Source organism: Arctopsyche grandis, chromosome 4, assembly GCF_051622035.1.
Source record: "Arctopsyche grandis isolate Sample6627 chromosome 4, ASM5162203v2, whole genome shotgun sequence".
NCBI lineage: Eukaryota > Metazoa > Arthropoda > Insecta > Trichoptera > Hydropsychidae > Arctopsyche > Arctopsyche grandis.
In genome coordinates, this window is record NC_135358.1 from 33,581,310 (window position 1) to 33,597,029 (window position 15,720).

The window sequence follows — 15,720 nt, forward strand, 5'->3', positions numbered from 1 at the left end:
AATTGCATTTTGCAAGACATTCCCTACTTTGTATTTTATAATTTGATATTTTTAATTAATCTGCTATTATTATAATGCTATTGTTTGTTATAATTATGTATAAATGTATTTTTTGTCTGTGTACATACATATGTACATATATAATGTATATATTTTTATTTTTCTCATCTCTCTGTATTTTTTCGACCATTGTGGCGTATTACGCTCCTGTAATGCCACAATGGTCCAAACTTAAACTTAAATAAATATAGTATGAATAGGTATTATATATGTACATATATGTATATGAAATATAAAAAAAGGGTACACGTACATTTTTCTGCTAGCTTACGTTAATCATTATTTCCATAACTGATGTGATACATGAGTGGAATTTTATCTTCTCTCTTCCATGTTTTTTTATTTACGACTGTTTCTTATGTACATATTGGTGCTGTATGTGAATGTAAGATATTCTGTTATTTGATTTTTTTATTGTGTATTTTATTTATTTTTCCAATTGGTTCATTTTTATATATTATTTTTCTTTTTTTTTATCATATTTTTCTGCTTTTGCTTTTGTAATTATATTTTTATGTATTTTTGATTTTTTTCATCATTGTGGCGCATTAGGTTCTTCCTGTAATGCGGTACAAAATTATAAAATAAACAAATAAAAGCTTTAATATATGAAATACTTGAATACCCCTGAATTTTGCAATAATGTATTTGTGTGTGTTCCGACTTTTGTAATGACGTGTGGCAAACAGTCTTATTAACTGATTGTCGATTGGCATTATTGACGAGTTGGCATTAGTGTCGGCCCAAGCGGAAATACGCGACGGTCGACAGAGTTCGGGCAGACGGCGTACGGACAACTGGTGTTCCGTACGCTCCGCTGAACCACCACGTGCAAATTTTACATTTCAATAAACTACATCAAACCATTATCGAAGTCTTTTCCATGATGGTCACTTCGAACCGGACACCAGTAACCTAGGCCACAACACCAAACGGACAAACCAATAGGAAAAAACGTGGTCGAGAAAAAATGGATGTCAATTAAGAAATCGGTATCGTTCCTTTGTTACTATCCATACCTTTCCAATACTAATAACATGTTTGCTTCTATTTCAGCAATATATTGATTGATGTACAGAGGTACATGACCGCGTGATTGACGCAGAAAATATATAAATAAAAACATAACCTACAAAGACGCATGGGACACAGAGGTAATCCAAAATTATCGGAACGATCACATAAACATCGTAAAGGATATTCAAGTAAGTGAATGTATTCAATCTCAGGCAATCTGTTCAAAAGGCAATCATGTGGGTAGGTCAGTTTTTAAAATATGTTTTAAAGTATAACAATTAATTAACGCGATTGTATAAAATAATATCGCGCTACGAAGGAAGGTTTCATCGGTCGCATCGAATTTCGTATTAAAAGTGTAAAATCAGATGTAGTGTAAAATTAGCAAAGCACGTGGAGAATTATACTTGTAGCCCCAAAGTGGCTTAAACCAAGTACATACCGGTATATTCATATCGGTAGATCTTTGTTTCTTAATGTGTGTAGAAACACCCTCCCCCCCCCCCCCCTTCCACGATAAATGTGGAATTATACTTGTAGCCCCAAAGTGGCTTAAACCAAGTACATACCGGTATATTCATATCGGTAGATCTTTGTTTCTTAATGTGTGTAGAAACACCCTCCTCCCCCCCCCCCCCTTCCACGATAAATGTGGAATTATACTTGTAGCCCCAAAGTGGCTTAAACCAAGTACATACCGGTATATGCATATCGGTAGATCTTTGTTTCTTAATGTGTGTAGAAACACCCTCCCCCCCCCCCCTTCCACGATAAATGTGGAATTACACTTGTAGCCCCAAAGTGGATTAAATCAAGTACATACCGGCATATTCATACATCGGTAGATCTCTTTGTTTCATAATGTGTGATGAAACAGTGGTGATTTAAAATAAATCACAAGACTTGTAGCCCCAAAGTGGTTTAAATCAAGCACCCACCAATTTAGGGTTGTAATTTCTTCCAAAATATGTTGGATAGATTCTGGTGATAATAGTTAAAGTAGAATATTAAGATTCACGGTTAATCATTGAATATTATTACCTTATCTCTACGAATAGTTCAATTGACAGCTATAGTAGAGAACAACTGTATTTATGAGACGAAATAGTGCAACTTTCTGAAACAAATGTCAAGTGCTGAAAACGAGGAAATAGAAGCTTCGACTTCCAAGTCGCATAAAGGTCGAAATCCAACTAGGGACGTAGAACCTATTAGAGACAGGTCAAGCTCTAGAATACATCAGACTCGAAGTCAGACTCAATCGATAGAAATATTAGCGAAGGAAAATAAAGTAGAAGTCATAATGACGTCAATAGAATTAAGGTATTCAGGCGCGGTACAAAGACTAAAAGGAAAAATAGATAAATCCTCCGAATTAGATGAAGGACAGTATCAAACCATTAAAGAAGCATACGATTATGTCCGAAAACTCCATTACGAGTATTTAGATAACCTTACAGACATATCGAAAGCGGCCAAAATAGACGAAGAGTACGATGCAATTACAATAACAGTTAAAAATCTTAAAGCAGCATTAGATTGCCAATCCTTTCAAGATAGTAAACTAAAGGTAGAGCAAGCAACAATTAAATTTGCTAGAGATAAGTTACCGACGTTAACCATTCCCACATTTCAGGGAGATCCATCTGAATGGCAATCGTTTCAACAAGCTTTTAAGAATATAATAGGAAACAAAACGGAATATTCGAATGTCACGAAATTACTATATTTGCATCAATCATTACTCGGTCCCGCTTTAGCAGCTGTATCAGGGTTAGATATTAGCTCAGACAATTATGAAATAACGTGGAGTATTTTAGACAAGCAATACAATTTACCAAGACTTAATCTTAAAACTAGGATCAACTCACTTTGTGACTTAAAATTAATCACAAAGGAATCACATATCGAATTGAGAGATCTATTAAATAAGGTAACGGTGTGTATTAAAAACATTGAATCATTGGGTTACGCGAGAGAAATTTTAGATCCATGGGTAACATGTTTAGTTCTAAGGAAATTACCATTTAGTTTATTAAAGGACTGGGAAACATCTCTGGTTGACAGAGAAATGCCACCGTACGAGAAGTTAGAAACGTTTCTGCAGAATAGATGTAACGTATTACAATCTACTGCATCTGTAATTACGGTGAAGGAATTCCCTCATAGTCGTCAAAGAATCATGAGAACTCATGTCGCGAACAAAAACCCATCAAGTAAGGTAAACGCATGCGCATTCTGTCGAAATAATCATTTCATAGGCAAATGTGATAAATTCAAAGCAAAATCCAGTATGGAAAGAAATGAATTCGTTAAATCTAATAACATGTGTTTTAAATGTTTAAATTCATCGCATAAGATAACAAATTGCAAGTCTAACTATAATTGCTTAAGGTGCAAACAAAACCATCACACTTTGTTGCATCAGGACGATACATTTAGTTCCAATAATACGGGAAGGAAGTCAATTAATGCTCATTCTACTCATTTCTCTCAAAGGGAGATAATTTTACCGACGGTACAAGTGGACATTATAACGTCCAATGGAACGGTCGTTAAGGGTCGCACATTATTAGATTCCGGCTCACAAGTCAACTATGTTACCACATCTTTCGCTAAGAAGAATAACTTCAAATTAGAGAAAATCTCTCAAAAAATTGTAGGTATCGCTAATCAAGAAAGTAGCATTCGTCACATCACCAAGGTGACCATAAGGTCTTCAACCACTAATTACTCAACCAAAGTGTTGTGTTTGGTATTACCAGAAATTACTGGCGAAATTCCAACTGTGAAACTGGATCAACAGTTAATTTCAATACCAGCGGGAATCAAGTTATCAGATCCCCTTTGGAATAAACCGACGCCAATCGATTTATTGCTCGGCGCCGAGATTTGCGTTCATGCTATGAAAGCAGGAACCATCCAGTTAGGAAAAGGTATGCCTATCTTAAAGGATACCGAATTCGGATGGACAATAGTTGGTCCATATCCCGAAGTAAATAATGCTCCAGGGAAGAGCCACATAGGCTTAAGTCAATTAGACAGTCACATTCAAAACTTTTGGATGATCGACCAGGTTCCTATGGTAAAACATCAATCTCTTGAGGAGAAAAGATGTGAGGAACATTTCCAAGCACACACATCACGAGATAAAAAAGGTAGATTTTGTGTAGCTTTACCATATAAAAATTCCCCGGTAGTATTAGGAAGTTCATTGCACATTGCGGAGAAAAGACACAAAACTTTGGAAAGACGTTTTTTAGCCAATAATAATTTAAAAATGGAATACAATAAAGTTTTAGAAGAGTACATAAATTTAGGACATATGTCAGAGTGTGAACCTCCGGAGGCACATGAGGTTCATTGTTATTTACCTCATCACGTCGTGGTTAAGGAGTCTAGCCTTACCACTAAATATCGTGTAGTTTTTGATGCGTCCGCAAAGACAACGTCTAATATCTCACTAAATAATATTTTGATGGTGGGACCTAATGTCCAATCAGATTTGTTAAGTTTACTACTCAACTTTCGACTCCATAAATACGTGATTACTGCGGATATTAAGCAGATGTACCGACAGATTCAAATAGCAGAGAAAAATAAAAATGTACAACGAATCATTTGGCGAACAGATCCCCAGAGTAAATTCAAGCATTACAAGCTTAATACAGTAACATTCGGAACTGCTTCAGCCCCATTTTTAGCTACTAGATGTCTAAATCAGTTAGCAGAGGAGAATAGAAACAAATATCCCATCGCTAGTAAAGTGATCGAACGTGATTTTTATGTTGATGATTTGCTCACGGGAACTAATACTATTGAAGCTGGTAAATTATTAAAGGTTCAACTGGAAACCATATTATTATCAGCCGGTATGCCCTTAAGCAAATGGACATCGAACAACTCCGATATAATCACGGATGTTAAAGCTGACGATTGTTCAGATTTTAACTTCTCTAACGAATCACACAAAACTTTAGGTTTATTTTGGAAACCGCGGGAAGACGTTTTTGTATTTAAGGTTCAAACCGAAGTCGAGACTGAAAATATAACAAAAAGAAACTTTTTATCAGTAATTAGTCAGATCTTCGACCCATTAGGACTATTATCTCCATTGTTAATTAATTATAAGATATTAATGCAATCTGTCTGGCAACAAACCATTGGTTGGGATGAATTCATTCCTCAGACAATCTTCAAAAAATGGAAAGATTGTCAATTATCCAATACAGTCATGAAACTTTATAAAATTCCTAGATTGATAATACTAAATAATGTCATTAATATACAGGCACACGGATTTTGTGACGCATCCGAGAAAGCTTATGGTGCTTGTATTTATGTAAAATGTACTGATCAATTGGGAAATTCCAAATGTCATCTTGTGTGTTCTCGTTCGAGAGTCGCTCCGCTCAGTTTTGTAACTATTCCGCGTTTAGAGCTGTGCTCCGCTATGTTATTATCAAAGTTAATGAAGTCAACAATAGACCAATTAACAATTCATATTAATGAAAAATATTATTGGACGGATTCAACCGTCGCATTGCATTGGATTAGAGGAGAGTCATGTAAATGGACCACCTTCGTTGCCAATCGAGTGGCCGAAATCCAATCAATATCTCAACCCATTGAGTGGTACCATGTCTCCTCTACAGACAATCCAGCAGATTTAATTTCTCGAGGGACTCAACCATCAGAATTAAATCATAATTCGTTATGGTGGGACGGCCCTAGTTGGTTGAAATTAGACGAATCACGATGGCCTCGAAGACCTCCTGAGATCACAATAGATCTTCCAGAGAGAAGGGTAGTCACTAACGCTACCCTTGTGAGGGAAAATAATTGGATAGATAAATATTCTCATCTTCCAAGACTCCTTCGAGTTTTATCATATGTTCGTCGGCCACTAAGGAATAAACAATTAAACGTTAAAGAAAATAACGAACCGTCCGCTTTAGAATTAAAAGATGCTTTAAATAATTTGATAAGGTTATCGCAAATGGAATCATTTCCATTGGAATATCGTTTGCTGAGCAAGGGACATCCAATTCCCAGTAGCAGTAAATTAGCTAAATTGTCCCCTCTATTCCATGAGAATTTAATTTGTGTTGGAAGTAGACTTCCTCTGGGAACAACTCTATCAACGTCACCCATTATCTTGTCAAATAAGCATAAACTTACACACATGATTGTCCGAGATGCGCACTTGAAATATATTCACTTGGGTACTCAAGCCTTACTGTCGTTATTGCGGCAGACCTATTGGCCATTGGCCGGACATAATACTGTCAAAGGAGTGGTGCGTTCATGTGTCATTTGTTTCAGAAATAAACCACTGTCACACAATAGATTAATGGGATTGCTCCCGCTTGAACGTACCACTGCGAATTTTCCTTTCAGTCATGTGGGGATAGATTTCGCAGGACCTTTTCCTGTGAAGAGTGGTTGCAATAAGAATTCTAAGATAATTAAGGGTTACGTTTGTGTCTTTGTGTGTTTTTCCAGTAAGGCAGTTCACTTGGAACTTGTCGGAGACTTAACGAGTTCAAATTTCTTAAATTGTTTAAGAAGATTCGTAGCCAGACGTGGCAGGCCCAATACGATATATTCCGACAATGCTACTAATTTTGTCGGTGCAAGTCGTGAACTCGTTAATTTAGTAAAATTAATTTACGAACGTCCTCATGAGGAGAAGCTACTACGGTATGTAGCCTCCGAAGGGATTCGTTGGAAGTTTAACCCGCCAAGGGCGCCTCACATGGGAGGGCTGTGGGAAGCAGCGGTTAAATCCATGAAGATTCATTTAAACAAGGTGTTAAAGGCCACCACCTTAAATTTCGAATCATTTTGTACGGTATTGACTCAAATAGAAGCTTGCATGAATTCCCGTCCTCTTAGTCCCTTGTCTTCGGATCCACTAGACCTTTTACCCCTCACACCTGGACATTTCTTAATTGGCAGATCCTTACTCGCTCTTCCAATGGAGGTTAAATATAACACTAATGTCCATGCCAATCTGCTTCAGATACAATTGACCACAGCAGCATTTTGGAAACGTTGGTCGGCGGAATATTTACATTCTTTGCAGTTACGACACAAATGGAAGAAGGACTCGAGCAACAATCTGAGTGTGGGTCAAATGGTCCTGTTAAAGGAGGAACACATGCTGCCAACCCGATGGGTCTTGGGTCGAGTCACTAAATTGTATCCCGGACCAGATGGCAGAGTTCGAGTCGTCGACGTCTTTACTGCCAGCGGAGAGTTTCGTCGGTCCAGTCATCTAGTGGCGCCATTGCCGATTCTACCACAAGGACCACTTGACAGGAAGGAAGATCAGCAAGAGGGAGGAGAAACAGCAGCTTCAATTCCGTCAACTTCGGTAGCTTAGTTTAACCCGAAGACACTACCCCCAACTCATATTACTTATTAGATGTAATCATGAGTTTAAATCATTCAATGTTAATAGTAGTACTCCGTAATTCACTTTAATTGTGTTGTGTGTATAATTTAAGCTATTTTCATTTTAACATTCGGCAGTATATATCTCCGAATTTAATCTAATCATTTTGTCTTTATAATATAAGACTTGTCTCATGTCATCACTCGGAAGGATTATATCCGAGTTTAAAATAAACTGTTCAAATTTGACAGTTAAAATTAGATTCATGATTTGTTAATGTTAGTCTCCAAGCCACACTTAATGGAGCATCTTAAATTATTTCATGTCTACTTAATTATAACCTGCCGGGAGTCATCCGCAGGTCTTATGTTTCTTGTTATGAAAACATAAGTTAACTCTTACTGTTTATAGTATTTATGTGAATCATAGAATAAGTAAATATTATAATACTGAACATTTCGATGTTTAACGTAGAGACATCTATAATCATAGTTCGCCTTCATTTCCTGCTTGTAGGAATGAATGAATGACTTTCCAATTTACTTTTAATTTAGCAATGTTTGTGCTACTTGTTGATGAAATCAAGTTAACTTAGGAGCATTACACTCACTAATCAAGTTTAGTTGATCGGTAATAGCTGATCTGTCTTGACAACTGTAACAGTGTCAACATTGTATTGTCTAAGTTAACATCAAGATGAGGAATGCTTAAGTTTTAAACCATATACAGTCCACTCTCTCTTCTTTAAAGTAAACTTATCTTGTAATGCTTATTCACAGCTTCAAAGGAGATTTCAAAAATTTTAATGTAAAGAGAAACAACATTCACCAGAGGTATACCTATAAGTTGAAATATTACTGAACCAATAAATTGATTTTATCCTCACACTGGATGAGGCAAAGGTTTCATTATTCACCCTCTATTTAATTATTTTAAGAGCTATGATTTATTGTAAACGACTCGTCAGTAATGCTGTAACTCTGTAGAATAACTGTATTGTTCAACAGTTTTCCTATGTGGGACTATGTTCCGACTTTTGTAATGACGTGTGGCAAACAGTCTTATTAACTGATTGTCGATTGGCATTATTGACGAGTTGGCATTAGTGTCGGCCCAAGCGGAAATACGCGACGGTCGACAGAGTTCGAGCAGACGGCGTACGGACAGCCTGTGTTCCGTACGCTCCGCTGAACCACCACGTGCAAATTTTACATTTCAATAAACTACATCAAACCATTATCGAAGTCTTTTCCAGTGTGTATAGATACAACTTCCTATTTTTTACTATAAAAATTTATATCATTTTCAGTCTTACATACATACATACATACATCATCCATTTCTAGAAAGGGAATCTACATGCATCTTCTATCTATGGCCAAGTTCATCCATCTACGCTAGATCTTCCTAATTTTCTATTGAATCCTCTTGGATACCATACAAAAAAAAAGTTTCTTAACACATGCCGTTGCCGTTGTCATTTTTACCTCTTAAATTTTTCTACCATATTCAACTCATTTATCATTTGCAGTCCTTCACCATCGAATGGTAGATGAAAACTTCTTCAAAACTCTCCAAATTGATTTTCCACATTTCTATGGTCATCATCAAGCATCTCTTTTATCCAACCACTGCCAAAAATATGTCTATTCCCAATTTAGCCATTTTTACTTTCTCAACCACATATATACATACATGGGTCTACGTGACGAGACAGAATGTTAAATTACAGAAAACACAAATATCGGAAGACATAGATTGAAAATCGAAAGATCTTAAGTCGAAAGATAAAAAAAAGGTGCATGGTAAACGGTACATACTCACTTAATTTGCGCGAGAAGGATACAACAGGAACAAGAGGAACATGCTTTTCCTCCCGTATTCTGCGCGCACACATTAATACATAATTTGCTTTAGATATAATATCAATAACTAATATCGGTAAGAAATGGAGATGCTAAGATTAACTTTTGACAGGGCATTGCTCAAAACATTGATGGTAAACTAATTACATGTCAAAGGTTAACGAAGAAAAATTCTTCTGCTCGTAATGTATCAACATGTTTACTATAGAATACAATATTTTCAACAACATATTATCTCTATTGTTGAATCACTTCGATTAGAAACCGACCAACCGCAACAGATAATCCTCATACATCAACATTCGATATACCGTAATCTCTGCACTATGAGGTGGATGCAAACTTATCCATACCTATATATGTATGTACATTCTAATTAAACTTTAACGAGGCCAGCCGTGGGTTTGAACGATGCAAAGAAGTATTGCAAAGTTCTGGATCTGAACGCTGCGCCGCAACTCTCTAGCGCGTAGGTAGCAGAAATCTATTGAATAGATACGGACGTGTTCCTAATAGAGATTCGTATCAATGTAATGTGGCTTGGGTATACATGCATAGAACTGCCCAGTCATATCGAATTGCACAACACGAGCATTGTATCTAATTACGAGCGCGTGTAATTGTCTCTCGAATTCCCCCTTTTGACTGTTCCGAGCACCCAGAACTTCCGATATCTTCACCATAAAGACCTTTCAATATCCGTATAATTCGTCGGCTTGTACGGGTGCTGGTGTGCAGGTGCTAATTATACAAACGAGATTCTCACACAGCAAACCGAAGTGGTGCTGTGAGGAGGTTCCTCTTCCTCCGTCCGTCCGCTGGTGAGATCTGTTGATAAGAAAATACGTGTTGCGCAATCCGCGTTGCGTTCGTGTTTTGCCTTGGCTTTTTTGTGTGTATCCCTTGAATAATTTAGGTATTATGCCAGGCCTTCGTATTTAACATCTAATTAACATTATAATATCTCACCGCTGACCGAGAACGTGTTTCACGCTTGAAAATATTGCTTTTATCCGGAGGACACGTCCCGAAATTATTCGTCTGTACGCACCTCTCAACTTGCGTATGTGTAATGATAATTACCACTCGCCCGTGATGAATTATTGTGTTAAAGTTACAATATCAGTTGCATCACGACGATTTACAGCTTTTAGACTTTCCCTCCCACATTTTTTTTGATCCAGCCTCGAGCTTTGTCCAGGCTGTAATTAAAAGACACAAAGGTTATAGGTGCGTCTTATGAATATACTATCACATAGGTATATGTATATAATATCGTTATTATGTGTGTATGTGTGTCTGCGATAACGCTCGCTGTACTATTATGATTAGAGGTAGGATAGTCACAGTGCTATCCATTGTTCCATTGTTGTAAATCCTTTGTAAAAAAGGTTCGGCAAACCTTTAACAATGCATTTACAACCTTTGAACAATACACGGCACCTTCTGGGTCCGGTGACTAATTATAATAGTCGTTTCGATTTGACATACATACGTTCGTCAAAGCACTGCCAACAGAATGTACGAATATAATAAAAAAAGGAAAAACTTATATACATATACATATGTATACTGCTGCCAATGTTTCGTCTAGGGAAATAAGTATCTGAGTATTGAAAATTTATTTAATGAATGAATGAATGAATTAATTTTTCTATTGGTGTTTTAAATTGTTTATATGTAGGTAGATAAGAAGTTTTTAATTATAATACACCCAAAAATTTCATCGGGTCTATCAGTATATTACAGATCTGTTACGGACAGTTGGCGCGTTCTCATACTCAAGAACATTCGCGCGAAAGACACAAAGCGTATTTTTATTATTGAATGCAGAGTGTCACGCCATATAAAAAAATCAAAATGGTAATTTGATTTAGCGAGGCTTTGAACCATTTTTTTTTCATATTAAACAATTAAATATAAATATTAAATTAACTATATTAAAAAAATACGACCGCGATGCGAATCGAACAAATGACCGACATACTTCTTTTAATTTTTTTTTATTCAATAACTTAATATGCTAAAAGCTAAGCGTTGATATTTCAACGGGCTTATCATATTTTGATAATAATATTTCTAAGTAATAGACATGACTAAAAATTTACAGAATTGGTGTCATATTACAATTGCGATGTCATATAACTTTATGTTGTTATATGACATCGCAATTTCTTCCTGTTTCAATTCCTTTTCCGAAACCACCTGTTGAAATATCAATGGGCACAACACTAGTGAATATATATGTATATATTATACATACATATGTACATAAGTTCCGTCGATAGTTTTAATTTTAGACTTTACGATCAAACTATATGTATGTGCAGTGGGTATGTAGATTTTAATTTCAGGACAGGTTTCTTATTCACACTTACGTCAAACCAGATCATGTTTTTTGTCTATTCGGGTTCATGTTGAAATATTCGATAGATACATATTCATGATGCGTGTTAAATTGTGAAGAATCATTTTAAGTTTAAGTATGTGTCTAAATTATTTTTGAGTGAAGTTTTAAGAGCATCAACTTATTGTGTATGATTTAAGAAAGTGACTCGATTGAATAATGGAGATGTGTGATTTTGTCTTTAAAATTTCTAATTTTATATGTACTTGTAATCCTATAAACAGTACAATACTAGGAAATATTCTCAGCGTCACCGGAGCACATCTAGTAAATCATATTTGTAGGTAAATATATAAACAATTAAATAATGGCTATCATTGGATGTAATAATTAACAATGTGTTGGTAAGGCCAACATTTACATATATGTTTATAAGTAGCTAAATAATGGCCATTATAAAATAATCAATCTAGACTCAGGTGACGCCGAACGTATGTTCTTACATGTAAGAACTTTCCCAGAATCATGACGAGTCCATTACTTATGTACATATATGTTACAACTGAAGTGTATTTTCCAATTGTAATATATTTGAACTAGTTGGAATATATTAAGTCTAACCCACGTAAATTGATTCATATGTCGAATTACATTCTAACTGGTCAAAATATAATACAACTGAAAATACAGTTCAACTTAAAGTTGGTACCAGGTAAGATGAAAAAGTTAGATTTTCGTGAAAACTTCACTCGACTAGCAAATTGAGTTGGAAAGTGACATTTTTGTTTGGAACACATTCTTAGAGTTATCGTAAAACGGTACTCATTTCCTTTAATCGTAATAGCAAATATCAAAACTTTATTGATTTCTAAAGCATTCGTTAAAACATCAAAGCTGTCAAAACTTTACTGGTATATTACAACTGGCGCACATTGTTGAAAGTGTATTTACGCTTGTAGACATATAATTTACTAGTTGAATTGTATTCGAATATGAATCACCTAAGTCGCCAGTTGAAATATATTACAACTGATAATACACTTTGACTGTGACATATACACATCTTCTTATATATAATTTCGAAAGAGACTTTGTATGTAGCTATTGTTGGTTCGTAGAAAAACAAATAAATATTCAAATAAACTTAATAAAATGTTTACTATTAGATTGGTCATGTTTAAGCGGTTTATATTACAAATACCGAGCGAAGCCGGTTCAAAACACTAGTATATTATATATAATTGAAATTAAAAGCCAGCAGCATAGCTCGGTCGTTAAGCTTCTGCTTAGCGTCGAGAGTCACCGGGTTTGATCCCATGAGGTGAACTCGATTGAAAAGTATTTTTCTGAGTACATCTGTTCTAAGACTTGGATATTTGTGACTCCAGGTCGATCGTTTCCTATCAGAGTTTGCCAATTTTTTCTGATTTCATTGTTGAAACGGTTCCCGTTTAAAAATTGGTTAAAAATCCTTCCTACCTACTATGTCACCACTATTTGAGTATGATTTATGTACAATAAAATTTATGTACAATTCCTAGATGTCTCGTTAATTTGCGAGTTTTTCAGTATCTCGTAATTCAACGAATAATAAAAATGCTGCATTGTATTTGTAATTTACCGCATAGAAGGCGAATTGGGGTTTACCTGTAAGGCCTTCCTGGAATATGTACAATATGTAAAAAAAAAAGTATTTTTTATTTATTTTTATTCATATACTATACAGTTGTATTAAATTTCTAGCTATAATGGTCGCTATGGCCAAATATGAAACAAAAACAATTGAATAATAAAATTATCTTGATAATTTAAATTCAAAAATTGAAATTCTCCAAAATATATCATACGAGAAAATGTAGTATACTAGTAATTAATCTATTAAAATATACGTAATATGTTGGACTTAAAGTGAGGTATGATAAATAAAACTCATAAATCCACATTCAATTTTACATCAGATTATTATGTACGTTGACTATGTACTTTATAGTATGAAAAGCTAGTAGGTTTTGCTTTTAAACTACCAGCATATGTACATATGTCTAGATTACCAACACTTTCTTACGCGAACAAGCATCGCAATGCAGCTTTGTGTTAGGCCATTAATTTACGTTGTCGCATACACCTCGTATAAAACTTGTAGAACTATCGCAAACCATGGAAGCACACCAAAAACAGCTTCTTCCTCTGATGTCCAACCAGTTGCCGTCTCGATCCATCAGCGTCTATCTGCTGGACGCGATCTCGTCAAGTGGTTGACTTTATTCGTACGTCACCACCACAATGCGACTCTATCGTTCAAGTCTCTATTTGGAGCTCCGCACTTCCAACCCTCAAACCCGACGACATTCCAAGGAGTACACGGCCATCTCATTTGAATACAATACGAGCTTTGGATCTTACACGCACGCACCCAGACCAAACCTCTGACAGTTCACGTCATCAGATAACAGTTGGAAAGTTATGCGTGAGATAAGCTGCGACTGTTATTAGGTTTGTAATTCGTATCTGGGGGGGAGGACCTTGGGCGTATCTGTTCTTGGGGTGAGCACGCTCCTCGAGATAAGGAGATCCATCTCTGATACACCCGTGTTCAGATCAGAGATGCTTTATGGTGGGCATTCATGGAGAAATTTGTCGGAAGGCAATCGTTTGTAGTAACTCCAGCTTATAGCATTCGATGTAGAGACACTACGACAGACCTTATGAGATACATACTGAGAGACAGATTCTGAACTTCGTTTGTAAGAATCTTAAGAAAAAGATGTTGAATATATTGACAAAAAAACTTTGCTTAAATCACAAAAATTAATAAAAATTAGGATATATTCAGTGGCGTGCGGTGAAATTCTCTCTGTTTTTGTCACACAGCCTTAATGACGTGTGCGCGAGCAGGATACAGGTGGACTCGGTAAGACGTCACCTATTCTCCTTGCGCACAAGTAAGGCTGTGCGACAAAAATAAAGAGTGAAAAAATAAAAAGTTATAGGCGTTTAAACAATTGAAATCTGACATGGTGAAAAGTGAGAATAGGCTAAACAAGCGGTGGATAAACGTCAACGACTATCTCGCCGGGCAGATTTCAAACGCGTCTTACACGATATTTTTGCACCATCATAATGGCGGAGGATCCATTTACTTATATTGATGACCAAAATGAGCAATATGGCAAAGTATGAAAACGATCGGATAAGAGATAAGAGATATAAAAAAGTCGTTTTAATGTGAAACGTAAAGGAGGTTTGTAATAAAAACAGGGAGAATTTCACGGCACGCCACTGCGTATGTTAATTAGTAAATTTTCACAAAAATAATATAATCTCTTTTTTTTTGTATAATTCGACGTACAAAAGTCATAACCAGCAACTTGGCTGAGTAGTTAGCGTGTAATGCTTCCAACTGAGTGACCAAGGGCTTATTCCCTGGCCCGATGCTGCTGGCCAGACCTTATAGTGGCGTGGACTAGTGGTTAGCATATTATGCTTTCGAGCAGAGTGGTCAAGGATTTGAGTCCCAATGCTGGCCAGACCTTAGTTTTGTGTATCCAGGTCGATCGTTTCTTATCAGAGTTTGCCAATTTTTGTGACTTTCATTGAAATGATTAATGTAAAATTGGCATCTCCTTTCCTTATTTTAAAGTTAAAAGTATTCGAAATATTGTTAAGGCGTACCGGGTGAATAGTATTTATTTTTAAGTTAAAAGTATTTGAAATAAAGTTCCGTGTACTTAGTGAATAGTATTAAAAATTAAGATCAATTATACATGCTAAAAGATAGCAATACATACAACTAAGATTACCTGTATTGTGGCAAACAAGTTGCTAGTCTCTATCGATCTGTCTGCAGTTAAACTTCTACCTGAATGGCTACTTTTACGTATCAGAAAAATCGTGCAATAAAGCAATTTGCAGCTCTCGTATCGTACGCTATATTTGCATGAATTCCGTACCGGTTTCAACATCGAAAAAATGTAATCAGTCTGATCGGCATGCGTGAGTATGCGAGCACATTACAATACAATAAAAATTAA

The 15,720-nt window shown here is 35.9% G+C and overlaps 1 protein-coding gene across 1 annotated transcript in view; it reads left to right on the top strand.

The window, feature by feature from the left end:
* Positions 1 to 835: 835 nt before the first annotated feature.
* The window catches only part of LOC143911157 (uncharacterized), a 369,714-nt gene continuing 354,829 nt past the window's right edge, over positions 836 to 15,720 (top strand). The window contains exon 1 of the mRNA XM_077429923.1: positions 836 to 8,733. Coding sequence (XP_077286049.1) covers positions 2,204 to 7,465 — 5,262 coding nt within the window. The 5' untranslated portion in view covers positions 836 to 2,203 and the 3' untranslated portion in view covers positions 7,466 to 8,733. The remainder of the gene's footprint in view (positions 8,734 to 15,720) is intronic.